The sequence below is a fragment of the Lissotriton helveticus genome, chromosome 5_1, assembly GCF_964261635.1.
Source record: "Lissotriton helveticus chromosome 5_1, aLisHel1.1, whole genome shotgun sequence".
Lineage (NCBI taxonomy): Eukaryota > Metazoa > Chordata > Amphibia > Caudata > Salamandridae > Lissotriton > Lissotriton helveticus.
The window spans coordinates 105,359,607-105,387,112 of record NC_136065.1 but is presented as its reverse complement, the minus strand read 5'-3'; the positions used below and the strand labels follow the sequence as shown (position 1 = coordinate 105,387,112).

At 43.6% G+C, this 27,506-nt stretch overlaps 1 protein-coding gene across 5 annotated transcripts in view; it reads right to left on the bottom strand.

Annotated features, from left to right (window-relative positions):
* Positions 1–2,815: 2,815 nt before the first annotated feature.
* Positions 2,816–27,506, bottom strand: part of GOLGA1 (golgin A1) — a 413,603-nt gene continuing 388,912 nt past the window's right edge. For all 5 annotated transcript variants that reach the window (XM_078641823.1, XM_078641827.1, XM_078641825.1 and 2 more), the window contains 2 exons: positions 11,319–11,405; positions 2,816–3,827 (listed from right to left, as the gene is read on the bottom strand). In XM_078641823.1, the coding sequence (XP_078497949.1) occupies positions 3,747–3,827; positions 11,319–11,405 (168 nt within the window). In that variant the 3' untranslated portion in view covers positions 2,816–3,746. The remainder of the gene's footprint in view (positions 3,828–11,318; positions 11,406–27,506) is intronic.

The window sequence follows — 27,506 nt, the reverse complement described above, 5'->3', positions numbered from 1 at the left end:
ATGAATATGTTCTAACAGAATCTAAAAGCTACATCAGAAATTCAGTTTTTGGAATAACCTACACCAAGGCAACAATTTCTGGGTAATACTTAAAATTCTGCAGATTTGCTTTAAAAATTTGATTAAAATGTATTGCTGGATAGCACTGCGTGCAATACTGCATAAAAAGAGGTAAGATTGGAAACTGCCAATAGTAAAACACAAGGAGGAAATCGCTGCTCTGGGCTTACCTCCTTAAGAGAGGATGATTGCTGTGAAGACCATCATTTCAAAGGTGCCTTACTTTAGAAACTTCAAAAACCTTACTTTTTATTCTTATAAACATTTTATTACACCATGCACTGGTCTTCAAAATGTATTTTGGTAGGTACAGCGTGCATGGTTTTAGAGACCCAGCAACAAAGGTTAACCGGAACGTTTTACCAATAAAAAGAGCTCATGAGAGCTCTGATAGAAATTCACCAGTACAGTGCGTGTGCTCTTTGCAAGAAATGGAACCAAATGTAAGTGATATTATTCTATTTTAGGTGGCACTACAACTAAGTGGCTTAAGAGTACGGGGCGTATATGCTCAGTTTAGGTGAAACCATGAATTAACAAGCAATAGCTTAAACAATGCCCCATTACTGAATATAACTGCAGTCTTTTTATTATTAGCATTCAATTTTTAGTACCAACCTGCCACTTTTGAAATGCCTCATTATTTGCAGTGGGCAGCAGTACACCGTAAACAACACAAATTCAAACCTTTCCCAGGACACTGTGATATATGTTGTATATCTTGTACTACATTTTTAGCAGTCAATGGGTATGTGTTTATTTTTCAACTGCCAGACAAACTTCATATAAATAAATAGCGATATTCTAAAGATAAATGAAAACACTCATCCTAAAAAAGCAAATTAATGCTAGAGACAACAGTTTTATAAATTATATATACAAAGTTTTTTCTGATAAATATTATGGAATGAAAAGGAAAGGTCAACGAGCCACTGAGGAAGTGCTGTTCTGCATTTTCATTGCTTTGCTTCCGGTTTAGTGATTGGTTTTTCATTAGTGAACACAAGAAAATCAATGTGAAATTTTCTCCCACCAAGGTCTTATACTTAGACTTTGCATAATAAAAGAGAACCTAAGTTAGCGCGTCATCTCCTCAAAAGCAAATTAAATATCAGGTTGAAAGATTAGTGCTATATGAATATACTTCTGGTAGAATATATGCTGGTTATGAAAAGCATTTCTTCTGCCACAAATCTTGGTAACTGGACCTATCCTAAATAATTTACATGTACTATAAATTGACCGCCTGTTACAGTGTTTTAAGAATAGGAATGATATTCTGTGTTAAAACACTACTAGGTTACAAAAGCCACTCAGCATTCGCCTCACATATGTTACACAAAAAGGAACCGAACTTGTGGTCAGAGGTAACTGAGGGCTTTTTGGTACAGTAATTAAGACCAATTAAATATTTTCTTTAAGAAAAGTAAAATCGGACAGCTTAAATCTTTTTGAGATTCACACAATGTTACTTTGTAGCCATCAGAATGATGCTATACAAATAAATTTCTCTTTTTAGATTTATTCTATACATTCCTAAACTACACGGTTTAAAAAGAAGCATGCTCCTTGGTCACGGGGGTTACACAGTTAAATACTTTATAATAAGGTGCAATTATACATCTTAAACCTCTCATTTCACTAGGTGTACTTCCTCTATCATTCACCCCTACCAGATTGTTAATTTTTATAACAAGGAATATTCAAATCCACATACCATGCATAGCGTCCCAGATAACTCTATGGCAGTACCACAATGTCCGTAGGATTAAAGAAAGGATTACACTTTAGTTGAGGTGGGACTTAAAGACAGAAATCTATCACGTTATTTAGTTTCAAAAGAAATCATGCCTGAAAACAGCGGTAAAATTACAAAAATGTGTTTTTGCATTTTTTCAAACCTGTATCTTAACCAGCAGGCTCAAAGTTCGGAAAATAATTTATGTTGTTAATAGTTGTTCTGCCAATATAAGAGCCAAACTTTCTGTTCATACACACACTAACTGGGATGAAAGTTTACAATAAAAGCAACATAAATAAAGGATTAATTGAACAACCTGAATAAAAATGCCTTTAGACCTCTGTAAACGAATTGTTTCTTGGAGAAAAACCCCATAGGTAGCAGGGAATATAGACACATTCTGTAGAGTTGGCAGTGCCTGTTACTGGACCAACACAAATAATATAAAGTTGTTCCAAATTTGCATTGTACTTGTAACATCCATATATTGCTGTTGTGGTGGGAAAAAAGTATCAACTGCATCACACAGCATTATAAAAAAGCACATCATAAAGTGGCTAACACCTATCTGTTAGGCTTGCCCTTTTTGACAACCCCACTGAGTGAAGAGGCCAACATTAAACTATTAGAATTAACAGGTACCTTTAAAGAAAAATCTCAAGTCAGGAATTGAAGAGATCAAACCAAAAAGTGCTTGTGCTATTCATTGTAGCTGAGATTAAATCAAAGTAATAGTGTTTGAAGTGCTAAAACATATCCTTTCTAAAATGAAAATTAAAGGTCAGTCAGACAGTCGATGAGGCACTCCGGAACAGTCACTGTTTAGGGTCAGTTCTTAGACCCTAACCCCGATCACACAAGACTTTCAGCGAGGGAATACTTGCATTCCTAAGAATACCTAAGAATAAACACAATGCAGACTAAAAACAAAGTAAGGGGAACATCTACCCGCTCACTTCCAGTTAAATGTTTGTATCCTTGTAGCAACACTGTAGGTTGTACCACAATGATCCACAGGGTTTGGTTGAAGGGCTTAGACCTTGATCTTTAAACATAATCTGAACTAACAACATGCTATCACACCTACAAGGTAAATCAGAACAGAAGATTCGGGGGCCCTATGGCAACACTTACTGGGGCCAAAGTCTTCAAGGTTCTGCTTGCATAATCACTACAGTGACCAAAATTATTCAATGTTACAAAGGGAATAATCCAGTTATATCAAGAGCTACTATCCAAATGAAAGGGGAAGTTATTTTCTTCAAAATCTTATCTTTGGTGACTTTACCTCTCTTGGAGGTAAGAATACAGTGCATGTGAGAAGAGCTACATACAATACAGTTCAACAGTTAACTGTTGCTCAGTCCCACAAATAACTTTTCTATGTCCTTTTTTACCGTTTTGTGAGAGCAGCAGGAAAAGAAAGGGCAGAAATGTAAAGGTGTTGACCTCTCTAGCAATCCTACAATGGTGGTGGATGAACACTAATACTGAAACTTGAATTGCCACAGTCCTTTACTTCCTACTGGAACCATCTCTTCTAAATTTCAGCTCTTGAATAAATGTGTAATAATGTTAAACATAATTCCCCAAGATGAAGTGGTGTGAACATAGCACAAGTGGTGCCACACGGTTGCCTGTACAGGAAATATTACATGCCCTAGATTCTGCTATGGTATGATATCCTCAGTCTGATGGGTTGTAAACCGCTTGAAATTCCGATGTTCTACTCTCCAAGCGCACGCTTCTCCAAATCGACGGTAAACAATTTAATTGTGGGGCTCCAGTAAGTATGCTTGTGCGATTGTAAACATTTTTTCAAAAGGTCATAGGTACAAAATACTGCAATAACAGTGATTACAGCACACAAACTCGTGTGTGCGCGTAGTGTTCTTTTCACAGAAAACAGTGGCTATATTATGAACTGTCGTTATCAATGTTATGTTCAGGACCACGGTGTCCTGGGGCTGGATATAGAAGGGCGCACACTTCCTTTGGGGGCAGGCTTAGATCCAAACCAAGACATCTGTAAAAAAAAAAATATATATATATAAATGGAAAAAAACACATTTTCTTACAAACTGATAAGACAAGAATGCGTTTCTGACCCACCTCTAACACTAAAGACTGTGACCAACAGTTAGGACTGAAATCCAATGAACATTTACACAACGTAACAGTTTTCATGTTCTTACTAATTGTAAAGGTAGAATAGTGTTGTAGAGTAGCGTCAAATATCAAATTACATACTGTACAATGGGTGCATGCATTCTGAATGAAACTGATTCATGTCTAAAACTCTACCACCATGCTACCTTCCACCCCCGGGACAGGGTGAAGTGATAAAAGGTAAATATGCCCACTGACGTCCGAGTTACCCCACCAAATATGCTCTATTTGCCTCCATTCAGTATGTTCAAAGAATTCTAGAAAAGTAAAGTGGTTGCGGGACAGATGGTTGACTTTTAACATTAAAACATAATTAAAAATTTTCAATTAGATTTTTCTGATTAATTGGAAAATGTGTGAAGTTTAAACAGATATGTAAAAGCTGGCAAGTAAAAAGTTCATTAGTACTCCAGAGCACAGCCAACACTTGTTTCGCATATTCATTTCATGAGAGCTTAAATTTCGTTATAGTGAGCCTTTCTACTTCTAGACAGACAATTCACATGCACCTTGTTAGATAGAGTACCCTATTGCAAACTCTTCTTAATATAATATTTCAAGAGACCATAATATGCCCTGGGTTTAAATTGCTCTCTTCTTTCTGAGCACATCGCCACCTGTATTGTAATTTCAACCTGTATTTCATCTGAGCAACAAGGCCCATCACAACTTACATTTTCAAAAAAAGTGTACCACAAACAAAGAACTGTGCCAGCGTTAATTCAACATAAATGTATTTCGATTGTTGTATAGTGCATTTATTTAACGATGGCTCATAATTAGTAAATAACCGTCTGATCCCATGCCTTGTTTCTTGGACTATCAACAGCACTTGGCATGAAGGTCTATAATTCTAAAAAGTGAAACTTCAAGTCTCTGTAAAGTTAGGTGCATTTTTGTGCTAAGAAAATAATGCTAAACAATGTGTTACACTTCCTAAGTCTGCTTCATCTGGTGTAATTTTGCTGTAATTCTGGGGGGACAAAACGCCACTGACCAGGGAACGGAGGAGGGTCACAGGAGCACCGTAGCATTCCCGCGCTGCTTGTCAGCAAAGTCACTGCCGGCCGCCGCATCTTTGGGACATCGCGGCACGGCGGACTCCATTACCCAGCAGCGCCCAAGCGACCGGAAGTCGCGCACGCCCTGTACCGCCCCCGGAGGTGCTCTAAAGACCAGCTAGAGCCCCGGGGGAGCGGGGGACAAAACGCCACTGACCAGGGAACGGAGGAGGGTCACAGGAGCACCGCAGCATTCCCGCGCTGCTTGTCAGCAAAGTCACCGCCGGCCGCCGCATCTTAGGGACATCGCGGCACGGCGGACTCCATTACCCAGCAGCGCCCAAGCGACCGGAAGTCGCGCACGCCCTGTACCGCCCCCGGAGGTGCTCTAAAGACCAGCTAGAGCCCCGGGGGAGCGGGGGACAAAACGCCACTGACCAGGGAACGGAGGAGGGTCACAGGAGCACCGCAGCATTCCCGCGCTGTCTCTGTAAAGTTAGGTGCATTTTTGTGCTAAGAAAATAATGCTAAACAATGTGTTACACTTCCTAAGTCTGCTTCATCCGGTGTAATTTTGCTGTAATTCTGCTACAGAAGATTACAGGAGTTACAGGAGTTACACCCACTCCTACAATTTACATGGTTCAATAGGCCCCGGCGGCACTGCACCTGTTGCATGACTGGTAGTACTTGCATCAGCTCATGTACAGGATATTAAACAGCCAGCAGGTGCCTCCAAAAGAAAATACTACAATTACTGATGCGTAGCTTCCATCGAGGCAGCAGGTGCAAGGACACCGGTACCTAGAAGCCTGAGTGGCCCACTGAACACTGATTATTCCTGCATTTCACAGTTCGAACAGCAGCCAAGGGACCCATTCTCTTCTTTGCACTAGGGCCTGTGCTATACTGGCTACACCACTGGTGCTGTGCATCAAATCAAATTCATCTGGCATTGTAGCGACAAAATTAACAATGCTAACAATCTGAGATATTTAACTGTTCCCTTTCAATGCCAACTAGAACTAATGAGATGGCAAGAGGGAAGGAAACAGTATGCCTGTCTCTCCAGTGCTTCATAAACAATGTGGAAATTATGCACAGTTATAGAAGAAAGCGTTAACATTTGAGGTAAAAAAGAAAAGACCAATCGATACCCATTTTTACAAAGTGAAACGAGAAAATGTAGGACTCATCTCGGCTTCCCCGCATAACCGAATTCTGTGACCTTAGGCAAACATTTTATTTCAGCATTTTCTTCATTATAGCATATGAAAGTACCTTCACCCGTGTGTGGGAGCGTTTTTGGCATGGAAGACTTGAGTCGGTGCTGACCAAAGCCCACTCTATTGTAAAGAGCTTTCTATCCCCTGTTGCTGACACAGCCACAATCCCTTCCTCCATTCAATGGTGCGAGGAATTGTCTGTTTTTTTCATTAATAAAATAGCAAAGATTCAGAAGGACCTGCTCTCTGCTCTGCCAGAAGCCAGCACAGCGGCAGGTTCCCCCCCTATGCTATGTCACTGTGGCACCCAGCAGTTCACGGACTTTTCTGTGGCTGCTGAATGCGATATATTGACACTTCTTCAGTCCTTAAAATCTGGCTCACCTTCAGACCCCTGCCCTGCTCGGGTACTTTCAGAAGTAGCCAGTATTGTATGCAGTGAGGTCACCCAGATTGTGAATCTTTCTTTATCCTCAGCAACTGTTCCTGCAGGCAGAAAGCAGGCAAAGCTTCTGCCGCTCTTAAAAAAACCAGGGCTGGATGCTGCTGTTCCAGGGAATTACCGTCCTATATCCCTTCTGCCGGCATTGGCAAAAATCTGTGAGAAATTGGCTTTTCGCCAACTCGAGAACTTCGTGGAGGCCTCCAACGCCCTGCATCCAGCCCAATCGGGATTCAGGGCGGCCTACAGTACTGAGACAGCTCTGGTTGAAATGATGGAGGCAATCCGGGAGTGTTTGGACGGTGGCGGCAGAGCGGTCTTGATTCTTCTGGACCTCTCTGCCGCGTTTGACACCGTTCCTTATGAGCTTCTTCTCGCCAGGCTGTCTGCGATCGGCATTGGTGGCTGTGCCCTGGCCTGGCTAACATCATTCCTATCGGATAGGACGCAACAGGTCTGGATGCCGCCCCATGCCTCAGAGCCTAAGCCACTTCTCACTGGGGTCCCTCAGGGCTCCACTCTTAGTCCCTTACTGTTCAATGTTTACATCACTCCCCTGGTTTACCTGGGGAACAGTACGGGGCTAAGATAATTGGTTATGCCGATGACACACAATTGCTGTTTACCTGGCCGGACGATCATCTGGATACCACGGCAGTCCAGCTCTGTTTGTCCTCAGTCTTTCGCTGGCTGACTTTGGCCCAGCTGAAATGCAATGAGGACAAATCCGAGGTCCTCTTCTACGGCTCTTTTCCCTCCAGCTTTAAAGATACGCTGTGGCCCCCGAACCTTTCCAGCCCTAAGGTGATGGGTGGCCCTGCTAAAAATCTTGGTATATGGTTTGGGGAAGATTTAAGATTTGAAGACCACATAAGGAAACTATCAGGGACATGCTTTGCTACCCTGAGAGCCCTGCGAAGATTCTTCCCACTGCTCCCCAGAGAAGCAAAAGAGACTGTTGCCCGAGCTCTCATTTTATCGAGACTGGATTACGCGAACGCTCTGTTCAGCGGTATCCCTGCTTATCTGGTCAAACGCTTACAGGTCATCCAGAATGCCGCTGTCCGTCTCTTGTTTAATGTTCCGAGATGGAAGAGTGTCCGCTCCCACATGTGCAGCCTTCACTGGCTGCCAGTGGCACAGCGCATTCTATTAAAATCCTTAGTGCTCTCTTTTAGAGCAACTCACGATCAAGGGCCAGCCTACTTGAAGAAACGGTTTATCTTTTATGCCCCTTCACGTTGCCTTAGATCGTCCTCCCTGTATAAGATGACTCTTCCTCGCTTTAAGCGGACTAGATTAGGGGGTCAGTCGATAGCCGTGGTGGCTGCCAGGGCATGGAATGCCCTTCCCCTTCACCTGCGCTCCATTCAGTGCGTGAGTCAGTTTAAGTAGAGTCTGAAAACTCATCTGTTTATCGGTGTGGCATAAGCTGGCCCCTTCGCTGTCTTTTTCAGTCTTTCTCCATCGCGCCAGGATACTCCCAAGTAATAGAGCGCACTATAAAATGGTTTATACATACATATACATACATACACTTGTGGTAGAGTTCCGGGAGTCTGAATCTTTGTGGAAAGGCTTAATGCCGTGACCTCCTCGGGGGAGTGCTTTGCCTAGACTTGAAGCCATTTGGAAGGCATGGAGAGTGTTTCAGTGTTGACCATACTCCCAATTCTGCCTCAGGTCCTTGAAGGTGTAGAGGCAGTGGGAGTCTCTTGATTCTCTTCTCTCTGAGGTCAGAAGAGAAACAACCACTGGGTGGAGCAATGGCTGGTGGGACAGAATGCCAGATGATCCGGCTTCATCACCTTCCTCTACGTCAAGCAAGGGATGTTCCCGAAAATATTGGGAGTTTGGTCACAAGCTTGCTTCTGCATCCTCTGTTGTGCCCACTTTCTTTGTCATCTGTACTGAAAAGTATTCTTGGACCTAAAGGTAAAGAAGGTCTTGCAAGTGATCATGTCTTGTCGGGAGAGAGGCAGAGGTTAAACACCTCTGTGGTCAGTCCACAGGAATTTCATGTGGCACTGTGGACAATACCAGAAGGGCATACTTTTCTATCAATCTGGATACATTCAACATGGAGTACTCCAGTAGGAGAGGGGTACGCAAACCTGAGAAGAGCACTAGGCCCGGACGGTTAGGTAGGTCAAAGGCAGGTTGGAGTCTGAGAAGCAACACCTGGAAACGGTGGGCATGTAGAGTTTCTTCTACGAAAACTGCAACAGCTTTTTGAGCCTGAACGAAAAGTGAGATAACTTGCCCACCTGGAGCCCTGTTCGAACACTATTGTACCCAATGGTGGGGGAAAAAAACAATCTAACAGAGAGTTGGTGCCCATGCGCACTGCTTGTTAAGGGAGGAATCTCAATAACATTGCAAATCGACAGACTTTTTAGAAGAAAAGCAACTTGCAAATATCCGAGTTAACACTAGATGGAAGGAGTATGCAGAGCATGTGTATCCACAGCAAAACATGCTACTAACAGTTTTTCTTCTTGCTGTACCCAATTTTGGTTTGCAAAATTAATGAAGAACCGATAGTCTGACTGTGTGTCTTGGATCGCTCTGTAAAATCTGATTGTTCTTCAGGGGTTCAATTTTTTCCTCGGTCCTCAAGGCATATGGGACAGAGATAAAACTGACAGTGATATCAGATGATAAGTATGAAATTCTGACACCAGAATATTGGGATTCCTAGTTAGATTTTTATCTACTGTGATTGGATAATATGGTGTGGATGATAAAAGCACTTGCAAATCCCCCTCTCCTAACTGCTTTCATTAGAACTACAAATACATTGTTAAGTGGTAGAGGTTTCGCGCAGCACAAATGTACATGGACAAAGGGAGATTCTATAAGGGATGCCAATGGTCGAGTCTTAAGTAAGAATAACAAAAAGAGTGGTACAAAGTACCTCTACAATTTTCAGGGTTTTGATCATTATCGCTAACTTAAACAACTCTTGCTGAGATAGACGTCAAGTAGCTCTTTACTGAGTCAATGTGCACACCCTTGCAGACAAGAGTGATTGCTTATTACATAATAGACAGATGTCTGCACCAGTGGATCTACTGAGCAATCGCAACATAATTTGAACAAGCCCCCATCTGGGGGATATTATCTGTTTTGTGAAGGTTGGTGCAGCCACCAGCACAACGCCCTGGGGAAGAGAAGGTAAGGAGTATACATTTAGTTTTCTTTTATGGAGTTCCTGATATGCAGGCTCAAATGTAGAGTGGATGAAATATTTTCTTGGAAGGAAACACAAAATTGAGGTTGAATAAAAACTCCTTGTTTAAAGTCAATTCACATTTTACCTTATAATTGAAAATACCATTAAGTAGAATGGAAGCCATTTCTTGTTCATATGACACAAAGTAATACACGTCTGGAAATCTCACCAGGAAGATAGCCTGGACCAAAATCAACAAGATCTATTTGTGATTTGCTGTAACATGCCACTGCAGATTGTTCTAGGGTTATTCGACTTTTCTGTGATATAGCTTTCACTGACTGCAGTATTGCATGTTTAGTCTTCCAAGGGATGTTTCTTGGGAATAGGAAAATCCTCATCAAGACATGTTTACTCCATCAGTGTTCAAAAATACAAGTGTAAAATCTCTCTTTGAATGTTCATCTGGGAAATAGATCTATGTCTCACTTTCATTTGTCTCGCCCCTTGAGAGATGCAGGATCAGCAATTCTCTTTACTGCCTCTTTTAAGAGAAGTTCATTAAAGAGGTTAGAGACAACTCAAAGTCCAGAATCGGCAATGCTTATGCTAGAGGGTGATTCCGCGTGGCCAATACGGGCCTTGAAAGAATCCACCAGTACAAAAGCAGCTTAACTCTTTGATTTCTCCCACGTCATCCGTGCTGGGGCTGCATGTGATGGCAGGGATGTGGGCATCACCTCAAATCCATCTAGCACCAGTGGAAGTAGTAGCAGCTTCAGAAGGCATGCTATAGAGTGCTGGCCTTCAAGTATTGAAAATAGCAAGCTTGGCCTTTGGGACGGCCTGGGAATGTGTTCCAGGACAAAAGAGGCTTAAATGGGGCTACGTCATCTCCAAATGAAGGCACCCCTTCCAATGAGGAATCAGAGGGTTGTTTCTCCATCTCACCTTCTGCGTGTGGTGGAAGATGAAAGGATCTTTTACTCTTCTTATACTGCAGTTTTTCAGTGAGAGGAGCAAGGTCTCTTTGAAGAAAGGGTCTTCCGGGTTAATCTATATTTCTACTTGGACCGGCAACCAAAGCCCTTTTGTGAATGAATGGATAATCTAAGCATCCGTTCCCATATAGCCTTAAATTGCATTAAGGAGCAAAACGTATGTTTGCTGCTTTAATACCACAGACACTCAATGCATGTCTGTAACAAACATCTGCTAGCAACAATTCCCACAGGTTTTAAACTTTAATGAGTTTGGGAAAGCTATTCCTCCTAAAATATACACTTAAGAAAAATGAAGAGTAAAGTGGGCACTCCGGATCCCTCAACTGGAGATACAAACTGCAACCTCAAACTAGTTGCATTTTCACAATTTTCGAAACATTTTTACAATTGTTTCTGAATGCTGGCTATAAGGCTCATATGAGAAATATACAGGAAGGAGTACACATTACAGGAAGTAACTTCAGGTTAGATCAATAGGGCAAAATTAACAACAAACTTACCTTATATTCTAAGGTTTCTTTGAGCATATTTTCCTCTTCACGGGTAAAATTAAGTAGCACAGATACTGCTTTAATAAGATGAAATGCCTAAAAGATTAACAAAATCACAAATGTATTTGATTATCTGTGTAAAAATAACAGAACAGCTTACTGCTAAGAAATCTACTACATTGCTAACATCTGTACAGCACTTTAGTTGCTACAAGTCTGGAATGAAAAATATAGTTCAACGCTCATAAGGCCTCAATATTATAACTGCTTCGCCTGAACCCAGGATGTGCTCTGGCCACTGAGTTGTACACATCTCTGCTTACCCTCTGTTATGTTAAAGCAATCTTTGGCTGAGGATGCTCTGTATGTAAACTGATGTTTCTGACTAGGAGCAGCCCCGCCAGGTAGCCTTAAAACACTGATGAACAAGGTACTTACCTTTAGTAAAACGCTTTCTGGTAGAGACTGGTAGAGACTATCTAATTGCGGATCTCTTAACTTTGAATATTCCTCAGGCAACAGACTGGATTCGGAAACTTCTGAGTATCTATGCATGCTGCTTGAAGGTGTCGTGCGGCACTGCACTGACACCGCTCCTCTCTGGAAATTAGGTGTGGGTACAAACAAGCGCCACGCCTGCACACAGAGGTCCATTGCTTTTTAGCCTGTCCATGCCCACAGACTCAGAGCCCCAACAATAAATTGGTTTGGATCAGTGTGCAGATTCCTAGACCTGGTATCCTATTAATGGGAAGAGCCCAATTCACAGAATGGGAGGGTTCGGTGAGGAATCTGCGGTTAGGTAGAGCCTTTACCAGAAAGAGAGTTACTGATGGTAGGTAACTTATTCTTCTGATAGAGACTTCTAACCACAGATTGCTCACCTTTTGAAGAGATTCCAGAGCAGTACCTATTAGGAGGTGGGTCTGTGAATTGAGTCAAACCACGAAATCCTGTAGGACTAGGTGAGTGAAATGCCCTTCTTGGCAAACCTGGTGCATGAACATATGGAGCAACACCCACATAGCAGCCTGGCAGATCCCAATAAAGTGGCAGCAGCTTTGACCTTGGTCGAATTGGCTCGCAGACCAGCTGCTTTTTGGGCAATGCATAGCAGATCTTGATGCAGATGGGAGATAGTCCTCTGCATGGCCTTGCCTTTTTTCACCCCAGTGAACCCCATAAAAAGCTAATCACCCACCGATTGTGTTCTTTGGTATGATAGATATAAAAGCTCAGTGCTCTTTTAGGGTCCAAGAGATGGAGTCGCTCCTCCTCCTCAGAGGGGTGAGGAGGCGCATAGAACAACCTCAGGGTGATGGTCTGATCGATGTGGAACTGCATCAACTTCTGGTCCAGAAAGAAGGTGGAGTATGGCGAGTTAATACAGACAACCTGGAGCTCATTACTTCACGAAGGTGATGGTAACAAATAACACGGTATTGAGGGTGAGGAGCCTGGAGAGGATCAAATCTGATACAGATGAAGATGTCGAGCTGTTGTAGCTCAATCTCCATGCATAAAGGTTGAGAATGGGATGACCTGGGTGAAGAGCCCTGCTCGGTTGTCGCAACAGCAGACTTTCCTAGAGGGGCAACCTGATCGGAGACAAATGCTCAGGCCTAGGAATTCTGGATACCATGTACACAGGTCCCAATCCAGGGCCACTAGAATGACTTGAGCTCGGTCATTCCTGATCTTCAGAACTCAGAGCAGGAGTAGTATCAGTGGGAAGGTGTGAATAAGTTCCAAGTTCCACTGTAGAAGGATGGAGTTCCCTACCAAGAGGCGCCTTGGGAACTCCAATATGTAGAACGTCTGACATTGCCAGTTCTCGCGGAGGCAGATAGATCAAGCCAAAGATATACCCATTAGCAAAGAGATCTGGTACCACTTCAGGGTGCAACTGGCTAAGAAAGCGTAGACTTATATACAATTAGTGAAAATACATATCACAGGCAAATTAAATGGTCCATAAAATGGACTGTATATTATATCAATGATAAACAATACTGACAAAGAGGCATTTTGCAGCATGAATCCTTTTCTGGAATCACATCCTTTGCATTATTCCACCATCTAGTGGGTGGGTCTGTACTTGTCTTTTTGTTTTATTCTCTCAGTGTCGTCGGCAGTGGCGGCTGGTGACTCTTGAAAGTAGTGAGGCGTAAAATTTGTTTTTGACTTTCCAGGTGCGAGCGACACTGACCAACACAAAAGGGCTTGAAATTGGAGTGAGAAATACATTTTAGTCAGGTTCCAATAAGTGCTTTTAATTTGTAATAATATATAATAGGACCAACAGATTAATGCTGAAGCATCATCTTTTGCATTCAAAAGGCAGGCAAATGTTTGCAGAGTGGCTTTACATTAGTGTGAATCCAATAGATGAGTCTAAATGTCAGCTGACAGTTGGGGGGGGGGGGAGTCAAATTAACAGTGCTATATTAAACACTATAGATTAAATGATGGGATACATTAAGGCGTATTAGAAAATTGGAATGTGGAGCACTCCATTGAAGACAATGGAGTGCTCCGTGCTTCTACGGGCCGGTAAAGGCCCGCAAAGCAACATCCCAATGTTATTTTCACAAAGGCCCCTCAGATCCCAAGGGGATTTAAACCCCCTCAGGCTCCGAGGCCTTTGTTTTATTTGTTAGAAAATTCTACCCTCTAGTGGCAGAATGTTATTTATATTCCCATTTCACTTTATACATTTCCCACCAGCATCATTTAAAATGTGTTGTATTAATTTAAGCCTGTTGTGGTAAATAAATAAATAATACCCTATTTTTGAATGTATAAATGAATAACAGATAGCTCAATAAATAAGAGTCAAAATTCGAGGTAGTAGGAGTTTCGCAGGTTTATTACAGCATAAAGGACAGGAACAGGACAACCTGAATAGGATGGCAGGGCCCAGCAGCGCTGCTGGTGTCAGGATCGGGACAAGGAAAAGGGATGATGACCTTTTTAATAACAGTGCATGAGCATATATACATAACGCAAACACATAGCATTACATTGCAATAGGCGTAGCAGTGGGTGGAGCAGAAGGTGTGACGCGTAGCAGTCGCGAAAGATAAGGGTGAAAAGAGGTGTAACGGGGCGTATACATAGACATGTTATGCAAACGTAACAGAATATGTCATGAATGGGGCGGAAACCATGGAGGGGGCTACCTAAGGAGCCGGGACCTCTAACCTGATGGTGCGCGCAAACTAGCAATGACGTATTACTAGGAGAAGCTGGGGGCTATGAACTCTGTGCTAGGAGCAGAGACTGAAGTCTGGAGAGTCAGGGCGACATGTACCTAAACAGTATCTAGTATCTGATGTTTAGAGAACATGTTGATATAAACTAGAAGTCAGGAGGGGAAAGGCTAACTTGATTCTAAGACTGGACCATGCATTATTCTACATGTAGTGCGTGATGAAGAATATTAAATGACCATTAAATGCAGTATTTCTCTAACGTGGAGACGTGAAGGCTAGACAATGACGGAAACTATTGATGCGGTTCAGTAACTTAGGAATGCAGAGAAGGAGGACTGAACTGATAACTGGAACTATAACATACTTTTGGCAGACTCAGAGGCTGAGCCAGGCTGAACCGGGCACTGTGAGGCAGGAAGTAAGTGAAGGGTCGAGGATACAGGTGGGGGCTGTATCGCTCCTCAGCGAGGTTCAGGAGACAGGAGCTGAATCTGGTGTCCAGGCCCTTTTGAGGCCTAGAAACGGGGACTTTACAATGAAATAACGTGCACACTAAGAAACGTGGCAACGTAGCTTTACATAGGCCTGATATTCGTAGTATTCACGAGGACTAGAAACTGGCATATTAGAGATGGACACAACTATAATTGCGTCATTAATTGAACATGGGGAATGCATATGCATATTTAATCATGCACACATAACATATGATGGAGGAGGCGTAGGGACACAGAACATGGCAAAATTTACTTTTCCACATTCCCTCCTTGTCACTACGTTTCCATCAGGAAACATCAATATTCATGATACCATCTATCATTTCATACAGTATCATTTGCTCGTCTCGAATTATCCTGGAACGGGATTTAGAACGGGGCTTGGGACTAGGAATACAAGAGGTAGCACAAACGCCGCAAATCGCAGGGCCACATTGTATACAGAGGCAGCAGCTGAATATGATCGCTACTGCAATACCTAGGAAGGACAATATTTTCCATCCCCATGCGGAAATTATATTCCAGAACCAACCGGACCATGTCCAGGTGCCTGGATCTTGGTGTAACAGATGGGCAATTTTATGGAGTCTGGTTATAGCTGAATAAACAGACGGCGCGTTATTTGGAATGAAAATGCAGCAACTAGATCCGATGACTCTACAGGCCCCGCCCCTATCGGCCAGTATGACGTCAAGGACGAGACGATTCTGTAAAACGACAAATCTCATAGCAGATTGCTCTTCAGTTAAATTACCTAGAGCAGAGGCAGTCTCATTTACTACAGCTTCGAGGGTTCTGGTTAACCTACGGATTAGCTTACTATTCTGGATAGGTCCTATAAAGAAGAAGAAACCTCTGTTGAAATCTGTATACTGTTCTAGAGCAGTTTCAGTATAATCGACAATTGGGGACTCCCTTCTATGTCTAATGTGTACTAGATGTGTATTTCTATGATAATCAGGTGGGGCTGGGAAAACTGGTGGCAGTAGGAAGGCAATGTAACAGGTTCCCTCCCAATCGAGGGGCAGACGAACATATGCAGTTTGACCACAAATAAAATAAGAATGACGTGAAGCTTTGAAGATAGATTTCCCACTGTCACTATACTTGACAATAGTAGTACAATCACTATGTCCTACATGTACGGAACCATAATTTCGGACACATAATTCACCTTTGACTGGCAGTACTGAAATAACAGGTAAGTCTGGAGTAGTATCAGACTGAACATTCAAGACCATGAAATTCGAAGAATAATTACCTAAATTATACACTTCATTTTCTAGATCTAACCCTGTTCTATGGGAGAGACCTTGCTTGTCTGGAAAACATGTATTGTTAAGAAAAGACATATCTGTTGAGGATGACGTTAACGTGGACCATGCTCCACACGAACCATTATGTGAAAATGGATAAGGAAAAAGTGGCAGAACTCCCTTCGGCATCTGGAAAGGGGGGAGTCGACCACACACCCAACAATTAGTGGCATTGCTGGTCTGATGTGAGTAATGTAACATGCGGATGAATGAGTTATTTCGCATAGCGACGCGGTAAGAGAGTTCATGAGGAGGTAGATCACTAAACGTGTGCTCTACTGTAGCATTAGCAGACTTATTTACATGAAGAACTGGGAAATACAAGAAAAATGCATAACTGGTGCAGGAAATCATAATGCTGAGAAACAATATGAAACATAGAAAAACGATACATCGGATTGAGTTTTGACTAACTCTCTCACTATGGGGGTCTATTTTATACATGTCAGAAACAGTCTAACCGTTTCACCTAGGGGAGGACTTAGACAATCAAACTGACTGACTTATTTTACTAGACCGGAGTTTTAACTTATACTCCTGTTGCGGAGTTTTCTCTAACAGGGGAGGGGTTGTAGCAATGTCTTTTGTGGGACAGTCCTTGAGAACAATATTTTGGCAATCCTTCAAATCCTGGGAAATGTTCTTTAAGACGGGTTTCAGTCCATTAAATTGTTTTACATGAGAAAGGTGCACCCAGCCTTTGCGACCTTCCAACTTCACGGCTGTACGGGTGGTGAGGAGGACCTGTCGGGGCTCTTTCCAGCGAGGCTCCAGCGGACTTGATCTGTCGAAATTCCTCACCATCACCATGGATCCTGGAACGATTTCATGCGGTGCCACCTCGGTATTGTCTGGAAATGCGGCGGCAACCTGTGAACGACATGAGTTGAGGGCAGACATCAAGGAAGCTAGGTAATCTGTCAGCATATTACTTGAAATATCGGTAATACTTCGGGGTCTAGGAGTACCCCACATATTAGGGGGGCGGCCGAATACGACCTCATACGGGGACAGACCTGATCTGGAATGTGCGACCATGCGCATATAAAATAAAGCGACTGGCAGAGCTACTAGCCAGTCCACACCTTTTTCTTTGCACACTTTGGCGATACGGATTTTCAGAGTCTGATTATGTCTCTCTACAAGACCGGCTGCTTCAGGATGGCGTACACAATGAAACTTCCACTGGTACCCTAACAAAAGGGAAACATGCTTCATGAGTTCAGATGAGAATGGCTGGCCGTTGTCAGAATATACGACTCTAGGGAGTCCATAACGAGGGAAGAACTCACGAACCAACTGCTTGGCAGTGGTCGCGGCTGTGTAATCTGGGACTGGATATGCTTCTGTCCACCTGGACAAAGCGCATACGACTACAAGAACATACTTGAAACCTCGACATCGCTCCATCTGAATATAATCCATCTGGAGGACTTCAAAAGGGTGGTCAGGGGGCTGGAATCCACCTTGTTCCACCGGGACACTTTTACCTGGATTAAACTGACAACATATCATACAGGTACGGACTTTCTGCTTGGCTGCAGCTCGTAAATGCTTGTTGAACCAAATGTTCTGGATACTGTCTAACATAGCTTTTTCTCCTAAATGTGCTGGACTATGTGCGGTATTAATAATGACTTGAACCATAGAGTCGGGGAGAAACCATGTGGCTCTACCCTTTGTTAACCATCCTTGATCTGTCTGGACCCCTCCTTGTTCGGACCATTTCTTGATTTCATCGGGAGTAGCATGTAACTGTATATCTATGACATCTTGTGTAGGGTCTTTAACTGTCATACATGTAATCGGATCTGGAGTGTGTGTCGTGTTAACTGGAATGTCTAGAGTCTGTGCTGTGAGCTTGGCTGTGCGATCTGCTAGATCGTTACCTTGAGAAATGGGGTCAGTAACTTTCGTATGTGCTTTGCACTTCATGATAGCGATAGATGTCGGTAAATGTATGGCATCTAACAGAGCTTGAATAAGGAGACCATGCTGAATCTTGGTTCCATGAGAAGTCATGAAACCTCTCTCCTGCCATAGCACTCCGAAGTCGTGTACAACTCCAAATGCGTAACGTGAATCTGTGTAAACATTAACTTTCAAGTTCTTGGCATGTATGCAGGCTTGTGTCAGAGCAACTAGCTCTGCTGCTTGAGCGGACAGGGTATCAATACGGTGTGTTTCAATAACTTCAGTGTCAGTAGTCACTGCATACGCGGCGACTAGTTCTCCTGTACTTGTTCTCATACATGAACCATCCACATAAAGTGTCAGGTCGGGATCTGGTAACGGAGTATCTGTCAGATCTTGTCTTGGCTTTGTCGTAATGTTAACTACTTCCACACAGTCATGTGTGGCAGAATTCGGAGTAACTGATGGTAACAGTGTAGCAGGATTTAAAATGTTGCAGCGTCTGATTTCTATGTGTGGCTGGAACAGTGTCAATTCATAACCTGTTAAACGTGCAATTGTCAAGTGCTGAGTTTGTGTTCGGTTTAAAAGAACTTCCACGGAATGTGGAACTTGTACTGTCAAGGAGTGTCCTAAGACTATGGAATCACTTTGTCTGATAGCTAGTGCTGTGGCTGCAACTGACTTGAGGCACGCAGGCAGAGCCTGGGCTACAGGATCTAATGTGCTCGAAAAATAAGCACAGGGCTTGTATTGTCCTGCTTGATCTTGTGTGAGAACAGATAATGCTGTACCTTCCCGTTCAGTGACGAAAAGTATGAAAGGCTTACTGTAGTTCGGTGTAGTTAGAACTGGAGCTTGGCATAGGGCTTTCTTTAACTCATTGAAACTAAGTGTATGTTCAGATGTCCAAGGGAGGACAGTCGATACGGCTGCCTCCTGTGTCGTTAACTGTATCAGTGGCTTGGCTAGAAATGCATACTGAGGAATCCATTGTCTGCAGTAAGAAGTAAGGCCAATAAAAGCACGTACCTCCTTCTGGGTCTTGGGCTGAGGAAGACTCGCTATTAACTGGATACGGTCTGGTGTCAACTGCCTACCCCTCTTGGACAGTAAGTGTCCTAAGTAGACCACTTGCTGGACACAGAATTGAAGCTTAGAAGGGGACACCTTGTGCCCCATCTCGGCTAGGAAATACAAGACTGTAAGGGATGCTCGCTCGCAAGCACGTTCAGAACGGGCTGTGATCAGGAGATCATCGACATACTGGAGCAGGGCAGTGTCAGTTGGCATGTGAATGTTGTCTAGTTGTCTCTTGAGTGCTTGACTATAAATACTAGGACTTTCTGTGAAACCTTGAGGAGCGCGTGTGAACATATAGCTCCTTCCATTTAAACAAAATCCGAAAAGGAACTGGCTGTCTGGATGAATAGGGACACTGAAAAATGCGTTCTTGAGGTCTATGACAGTGAAGAACGTGGCTTCGGAATCAATAGCCGTTAATAGGGAAGAGATGTCTGGGACAACTGGGTACTGAGGAATAATACATTTATTAAGCTCTCGTAGGTCAATCACTAATCGATATACTGGGGGTGCATTTGGATCAGTACGTTTCATGACTGGAATGATCGGAGAATTACATACATTGGAGTCAGTTTCTACAACCACTCCTTGAGCCATGAGCTCGTCAATAATTTTGGATAAGGCTGCTACAGCCTCAGGTGGCAATCTGTACTGTCTGATTCGTGGTAACACTACACCTGGCTTGAGAGTCACACGATAGGGTGTGATTTGCATGTAACCTACATCAGTTGGACCTTGCGCCCACAAGTGCTGCGGAACATTAGACAGTCTTGAATCAAAATCTCGTAATACATAGTGACCCTTAAAGTCACGTAGGAACAATCGTATTCCCTCTGGGGAACAGCATATAACTGCACCTAACTCTTTCAGTGTTTTAATGCCTAATAGGTTTTCTGGACATGACTTAGTAAGTAACAGATCAGTAGTGCGGGACAATGGACCTACTTCTAGAGAAACTGGCTTTGAGATCTCATTTACGATAGGCTTTCCTGAAAATCCAAGGGAAACATTTCTTGAGCCTGAGAGCGGAGCCCCTGGAACTTCGGCGTGACTAATTGTGGTCCTACTTGCCCCTGTATCAATCAAAAACTTTCTGTCTTTCCCTAATACTTGACTGTGAACATAGGGACCTTCTTGATCTACAGGTATCTCGATGAGAGGCAAGCCTACCTCCCTCTCTAGGCTGTTTCATGAATACTGCTGGTACTCTGGATACTCAGACTGTGCATACTGGTACATTTGCGATGTAACATGCTGTGTTGCAGCAATAGGCTGCGGTGCGGTAACTGTCTGTTGTGCATTCTGTGGCTGAGGAATCTGTGAAACTTGTTCTTGTCTAGGCGGACGTGGTCTTTCTTTAGTCTTACCAGTAGCTATGTTGTGTTTCAGAACTGCACACTCATTTATAAAATGACCTGGCTGTTTACAATAATTGCAATTCCCTTTAACGGGAGCTGCAGGATGACTGGCTTGATTCGGACCCCTCTTCTGACTGTCTTGAGGAACAGATTGTGCAACTAGTACTTTCATCTTCGTGTCTTTCATACGTTTTCTTTCGTGTTCTTGTTCTTCTCTGATTCTATTCTGGTGGTATTGAAGCATCTGCAACATCTGGGACGGGGTATTAGCTTGCCAGGTACTTTCGACTTTCAAAACTCGATTTTTAATTTGTGGGCTTGAATTCTCGACTAATTTAGTAACAAAAAGGTGAGGGTATGACTCACTACTTGTCTTGAGGCCACTGTTGATGCTAAAACATTTTTCAAATCTAGAATAAAAATCACTAATATCCTCGTCTTGTTTCTGTTTACAGGCTGAGATTGCATCCCAGTCTTCTTTTCTAGTTGTCAATAATCTGGGTAAAACTTGTATTAATAATTCCGGTAATTCTTTACATTTATCTCCAAGACCGGTACCTGGTACTCGTGCCTTGTCTTCAGCTTCTAGGACTGCCCAATCGATCTTTTTCTCTCCCACCTCCCATTCTTTTTCCTTGAGCTTTTCATACACCCCTGCGGGCAACAGAACCTTTAACATTTTAATTATATCTGGATACGTGTATTCTCCCATACGGAGCATGTCTTTTAATTCTCTATGGAACCCTGCTGGATCTTTATCATGACAGGGAATTAATTTCTTCATCTCGAGGAGTTCCATCTTTGTAATCGGCGTGTAAACAAACACTCGTTCTAGTTCGCCACCCGTTCCTCTGACTGGGTGGACTTCTCGTAACGGATTCTGTCTCTCCATGTAAAATGGTTTACCTTCTGGGGGTGAGACATGAACAAAATGCGGGTTCAGAAATGTTCTATATTTGTGGCGCTGTTCTAGAATGACACTAATTAAATCGGTACCTAGACCTTTCCATCTATACTGGAGTAACTCGTTCAGGACATCATGTAACGGGCCTGGATCAGAGTGTTGACCCTCATACAAAGTAATGAGGTGCTGGATCATATACATACCCACCAGTCGTTGTTCGGCTGGGGGCATTTTCAGAAACATCTGTGCCACTATTTCGTCTGGAAAAGTGGTAGAATCAGTAATCCATCGGACTGCTGATCGGGCTAGTTCTTGTTCATGCATAGTACTTAACTCACTGTAACCGATTCGTGATTTCAGAATGTGATCGGTAGCTTGAAACACTTGTTCTAGTGAACCTTGTTCTGGTGCTGGAGAATGAAAAATAGACTTGTGTTCTAGGCGTAAATGGCGATCTGGAAATCTAGATTTTCCTACATACGCTATTCTGGCGGGATTCTCGTCCTCTACCACTTCAGTATCAGAGTTACTTTCTTTCTCGCTTACTTGTGCTGCTTTACGTTGTTCGTGTATCTTTATTATTTCTCTACGGATTTTCTTGTACATACTCTCCATAGCACCGACGGTCTTGTGCTTACCCTCGGCTATATTATCACTCCACCTTGTCAGGATTTTCATTTCGGCCGGATCTTTAGACGGGTAATCTTGTTCTCTTATTAGACAATTGATCAGAAACTTTAATATCATGAGCTGGATCTCGGCTTTCCTTTGAGACATGGCCTCGCTAATGCTTTCTGGATCATCCCCTGTACGGATGAAACGATATATTCTGTCTAGATCTTCTTTCATATTCGGTAAGGTGACTAGATACTCGGCCACCTTTCTTACGCGGAATGAATATAAAACCATATTATCCTCGCCTGGGACTGGATCATAGCCGCATTCGGCAAGGGATTTTCTTATTTCTGCTACAGTCTGATGTCTGGGCGTACGCTGTGACGCTTGTGCATGTAATTCGGCTGTCGTTAAACGCTTGTGTGGCGGTGGGGTTTGAGGAGTACCTCCCCCTGCGGCCCCTAAACTAGAGTCGTCTACTGAGGCTCTTCGTCCTGGCAGAGTGGGAAATGGAAATGTAGGCTGGACTTGTATGGCGGGCTGGACCGGGGGTACCGTAACAGGTACTCCGGTGTCTGGAGGAGCGGGAAGTGCCTGATTTACAGGGACTGGCGGAGCGCGAACAGGATTTGCATATTCTGGGACTGTGTCGTCCAAATAGGACGAAATAAAAATATCAGCTGCGGTCTGTTTGTGACGTAGTTTGGTCGGAACTAATGGTGGCGGGAAATTACTGGATGCCTCTGGGGTCGCTTTTGGCAAGCCCTCGGCAAGGAGAGGATACATACCCCTAATAAGGGCATGCCTCTGTCTGTCTGACTGTTCGGCTTTGACTTGTTCACCTATCTCGATTAGTTCTTTTTCTTGTGCTCGTTCTAAGGATTCTCTACTTAATTCTGACTTTCTGATTTCCTTTTCAGTTCTTTTATGAGCTTCTTTGCGCCATAACTCGATGGCATCTTTCTGTGACTGTCTGGCTTTCTTTTTCCATAATGCCTCTTCTACTCGCATGATGCATTCGGCATCCCATGTACCCGATACGGGCCATCTATACTTTTCTTCTAACTGTTTGGTATACTCTACCCATAAATCTAGATACAATATGGCGCTTATGCCATGCTTCTGATACATAAAATGACCTGGACTGTCCCTAGGCGGAACTGGAACTGCTGCTTCCAGCAGACCCTTTCTGGTTTTTAACTGACGTAATTTCGAAAAGAGCGGCATGACTGAACTATAATCTAGACACAATACAATACACAATAAACACGATACTTATTCCCCATTCATACCACGACATTAAAATACATGAAGAACATTTAAAAATAACTGTTCGAACAGAATACTACCTGGAATACGGAACACAGAATACATGAATTTTCTCGAGAACAGAACTGACTAGAACAGAAACTAGATGCACTGCTGAAACAGTACGAAACTTACCGGTCTCATAAAGAGACACGTCAGGACCCGCATCCACCGAAGTGGACACTTCGTTTGTGGGTCTGTGTACCACCAACCCACGGACCAGAGTCAATTAGATTGACCCTGTCTAGATACCACCCCAGTAACGGTACTCACCGGGCAGCAAGAACGGAAGGCCTCGGACTGGACTGGACTGCTACGACGACGGACGACGAACTTCGGACTTCAGTTACGGGTGGGCCTCCGGATACCTCGGACCTTGAACTCTCGGCTTGGGCTCTGGTCGGGACTCGCCGCGTTCCTCCACCGTCTCGTTTGGATGCTGGACCGCCTCCTCCGTCTCCTCCGTGGGCCTGAGGGATACTTGAAGCAGAAATATCTGCCGGTGCGCAGAAGAGTTCCGTCACGACTGCAGAGGGTCAGGGGGTCGGCGTGGCTTCACCGACGCGTGGGGAAAGGGCAAGTCCCTGTTCGGGCGCCATTATGTGGTAAATAAATAAATAATACCCTATTTTTGAATGTATAAATGAATAACAGATAGCTCAATAAATAAGAGTCAAAATTCGAGGTAGTAGGAGTTTCGCAGGTTTATTACAGCATAAAGGACAGGAACAGGACAACCTGCATAGGAATAGGATGGCAGGGCCCAGCAGCGCTGCTGGTGTCAGGATCGGGACAAGGAAAAGGGATGATGACCTTTTTAATAACAGTGCATGAGCATATATACATAACGCAAACACATAGCATTACATTGCAATAGGCGTAGCAGTGGGTGGAGCAGAAGGTGTGACGCGTAGCAGTCGCGAAAGATAAGGGTGAAAAGAGGTGTAACGGGGCGTATACATAGACATGTTATGCAAACGTAACAGAATATGTCATGAATGGGGCGGAAACCATGGAGGGGGCTACCTAAGGAGCCGGGACCTCTAACCTGATGGTGCGCGCAAACTAGCAATGACGTATTACTAGGAGAAGCTGGGGGCTATGAACTCTGTGCTAGGAGCAGAGACTGAAGTCTGGAGAGTCAGGGCGACATGTACCTAAACAGTATCTAGTATCTGATGTTTAGAGAACATGTTGATATAAACTAGAAGTCAGGAGGGGAAAGGCTAACTTGATTCTAAGACTGGACCGTGCATTATTCTACATGTAGTGCGTGATGAAGAATATTAAATGACCATTAAATGCAGTATTTCTCTAACGTGGAGACGTGAAGGCTAGACAATGACGGAAACTATTGATGCGGTTCAGTAACTTAGGAATGCAGAGAAGGAGGACTGAACTGATAACTGGAACTATAACATACTTTTGGCAGACTCAGAGGCTGAGCCAGGCTGAACCGGGCACTGTGAGGCAGGAAGTAAGTGAAGGGTCGAGGATACAGGTGGGGGCTGTATCGCTCCTCAGCGAGGTTCAGGAGACAGGAGCTGAATCTGGTGTCCAGGCCCTTTTGAGGCCTAGAAACGGGGACTTTACAATGAAATAACGTGCACACTAAGAAACGTGGCAACGTAGCTTTACATAGGCCTGATATTCGTAGTATTCACGAGGACTAGAAACTGGCATATTAGAGATGGACACAACTATAATTGCGTCATTAATCGAACATGGGGAATGCATATGCATATTTAATCATGCACACATAACATATGATGGAGGAGGCGTAGGGACACAGAACATGGCAAAATTTACTTTTCCACACTGTTCAACGTCTTCAAGTAGTGCACTTTTTTTTGTAATTCTTTTTTTTACAGGTTGCTAGAGAACTTTTATTTAGATGGAGATTAGTGCCATGGAAAGTATAAATGAATGATTGTGAGGGCTCTGTAATCAAGAAAATCGGCCCATGAGGCAGTTGGTCAATGGTGGGGGAAACCATGTCAGCTGGTATAGTTATAAAAAAGAAATCAGTGCACTTTAAATCATCAGCATCGAATGCCAGCTCTACTGAAAAACATTTTGTTCTTTGGAGATGCTTATCCTTTGGTGGTTTTGTGCTGATACAGAACAAAGTAGACATGACCGCTGCTTTTATGGAAAATTGAGGAGGCCACAGAGGGTGACTGGGTGATTCAATCTATACCAGCTTGTCGCACATGAGCTTTGTTTAACTCATGTCATGTACTTTGCATATATGAGGTAAGATAAACCTGAGTCTTTACCTGAAAGAGCATTAACGAAAGTAAATAACTTGTTCATCTGATACCGACTTCTAACCATAGATTCCTCACCTTTTGAATAGATATCAAAGCCGTACCTATTAGGAGGTGGCTCTGTGAATTGACTGAAACCGAAAAGTCCAGCAGACCTGAGTGGGTGAAATGTCCTTGTCGGAGAACCTGGCTGTACTCACCGAGTGCTTAGTGAACGTATATAGAGATGCCCATGTAGCTGCCTGGCAGATGTCTAGGACGGGTACTCTATGTGCCAACACAGTGGTAGCAGCCTTGGTGGAATAGGATCGCATTCTTTTTGGAGGCTGCTTTTGGGCCAGTGCTTAGCTTATTTTGATGCAAATTACGATCAAACGGGAGATTGTCCTTTTCTGCTTGGCCTTGTCTTTTTTCACTACAGCGAACCCCACAAAGAGAAAAGTGATGATCGTCCACACTGTGTTCTCTGGTATGATCGATGTAAAAACTCAGTGCCCTTTTGGTGTCCAACTGATGGAGTCACTCCTCCTCCTTAGAGGGGTGAGATGAAGCTAAGAATGCCAGTAGGGTGATTTGTAGACTGATACGGAGCGGCATCAAAACTAACAGCAAGAAGAATGCTTGCGCCTGCAGAACCAACTTGTTTTGGAAGAAGGTGGTGTACATCAGATAGAGACAGAGAGCTTAAAGCTCACTAACTTGCCGCGACAATGCTATAGCGATGTGGAACACCGTCTTGACAGTGAGAAGTCACAAATGACAGCTGTAAAGTGGCTCAAAGGGAGTACACATCAATTATGTAGGGACCACGTTAAGGTCCTACTGTGGCATGACAAAGGGAGAAGGAGGAAACAAATGTTGTTGGCCCTTCAATAATGGATCACAAGTGATTTAAATAAGGATGGCAGGTCCAGCAACTGTAAAAAGGCTGCACGAGCCGAAAGGTACCCTTTATCTGTGCCCAGAGCAAAGCCTTTGAGGGCGAGGGACAATACAAACTACAAAAAGTAAGATAACATTGCCTGAATGGCATCCATCTGTTGTGTGAACCAAGCCACAAATTTGTCTCAACAGTAGGCATGTACAGTTTTAGTTGAGCGGCACTTGGCTGCCAAGATGACATGAACCACCTCCAGGAGATTGAAGGTGTTCACCTTCGCCGCTAAATCTTCAAGCATGAAAATGAAGATTGCATAGGCCTTGGTGCAGAAACCCATTGCTGTGACAGCAGGATCTCCAGGAGGGTAGCCTGATCGGAGGATAGATGCTCATGCCCAAGAGTTCTGGATACCATACCCTCTATGCTCAATCAGGGGCCACTAGGAGGACTTGGCCCTGGTTGTTCCTGATCTTCTTCAGAACCCGAGACAAAAGAGGTATTCCAACAAAAGTCCAGAGTTCCAGCCTAGGCAGAATGTGTATCCTAGGAAACGCCAACATGCAGAACTGTTGACATTGCACGTTCTCGTCAGTGGCAAATAGATTAAACCAACGTTTCCCTATACACAAGAGAGGCCTTGCACCACCTCCTGATGTAAGGGCTACTTGTGGTCTGCTAGGAGTCCAAGGCTGAGCCTGCCTGCCATGCCATTTAAAGATCCTGCAAGGGGGTTCACCACCAGGAAAATTTATTTATGGTCAAGCCATTTCCAGAGACACAATTCCTCCTGACACAAGGTTCATGCCACTAGCTTGCCTTGTTCGTTACAATACCACA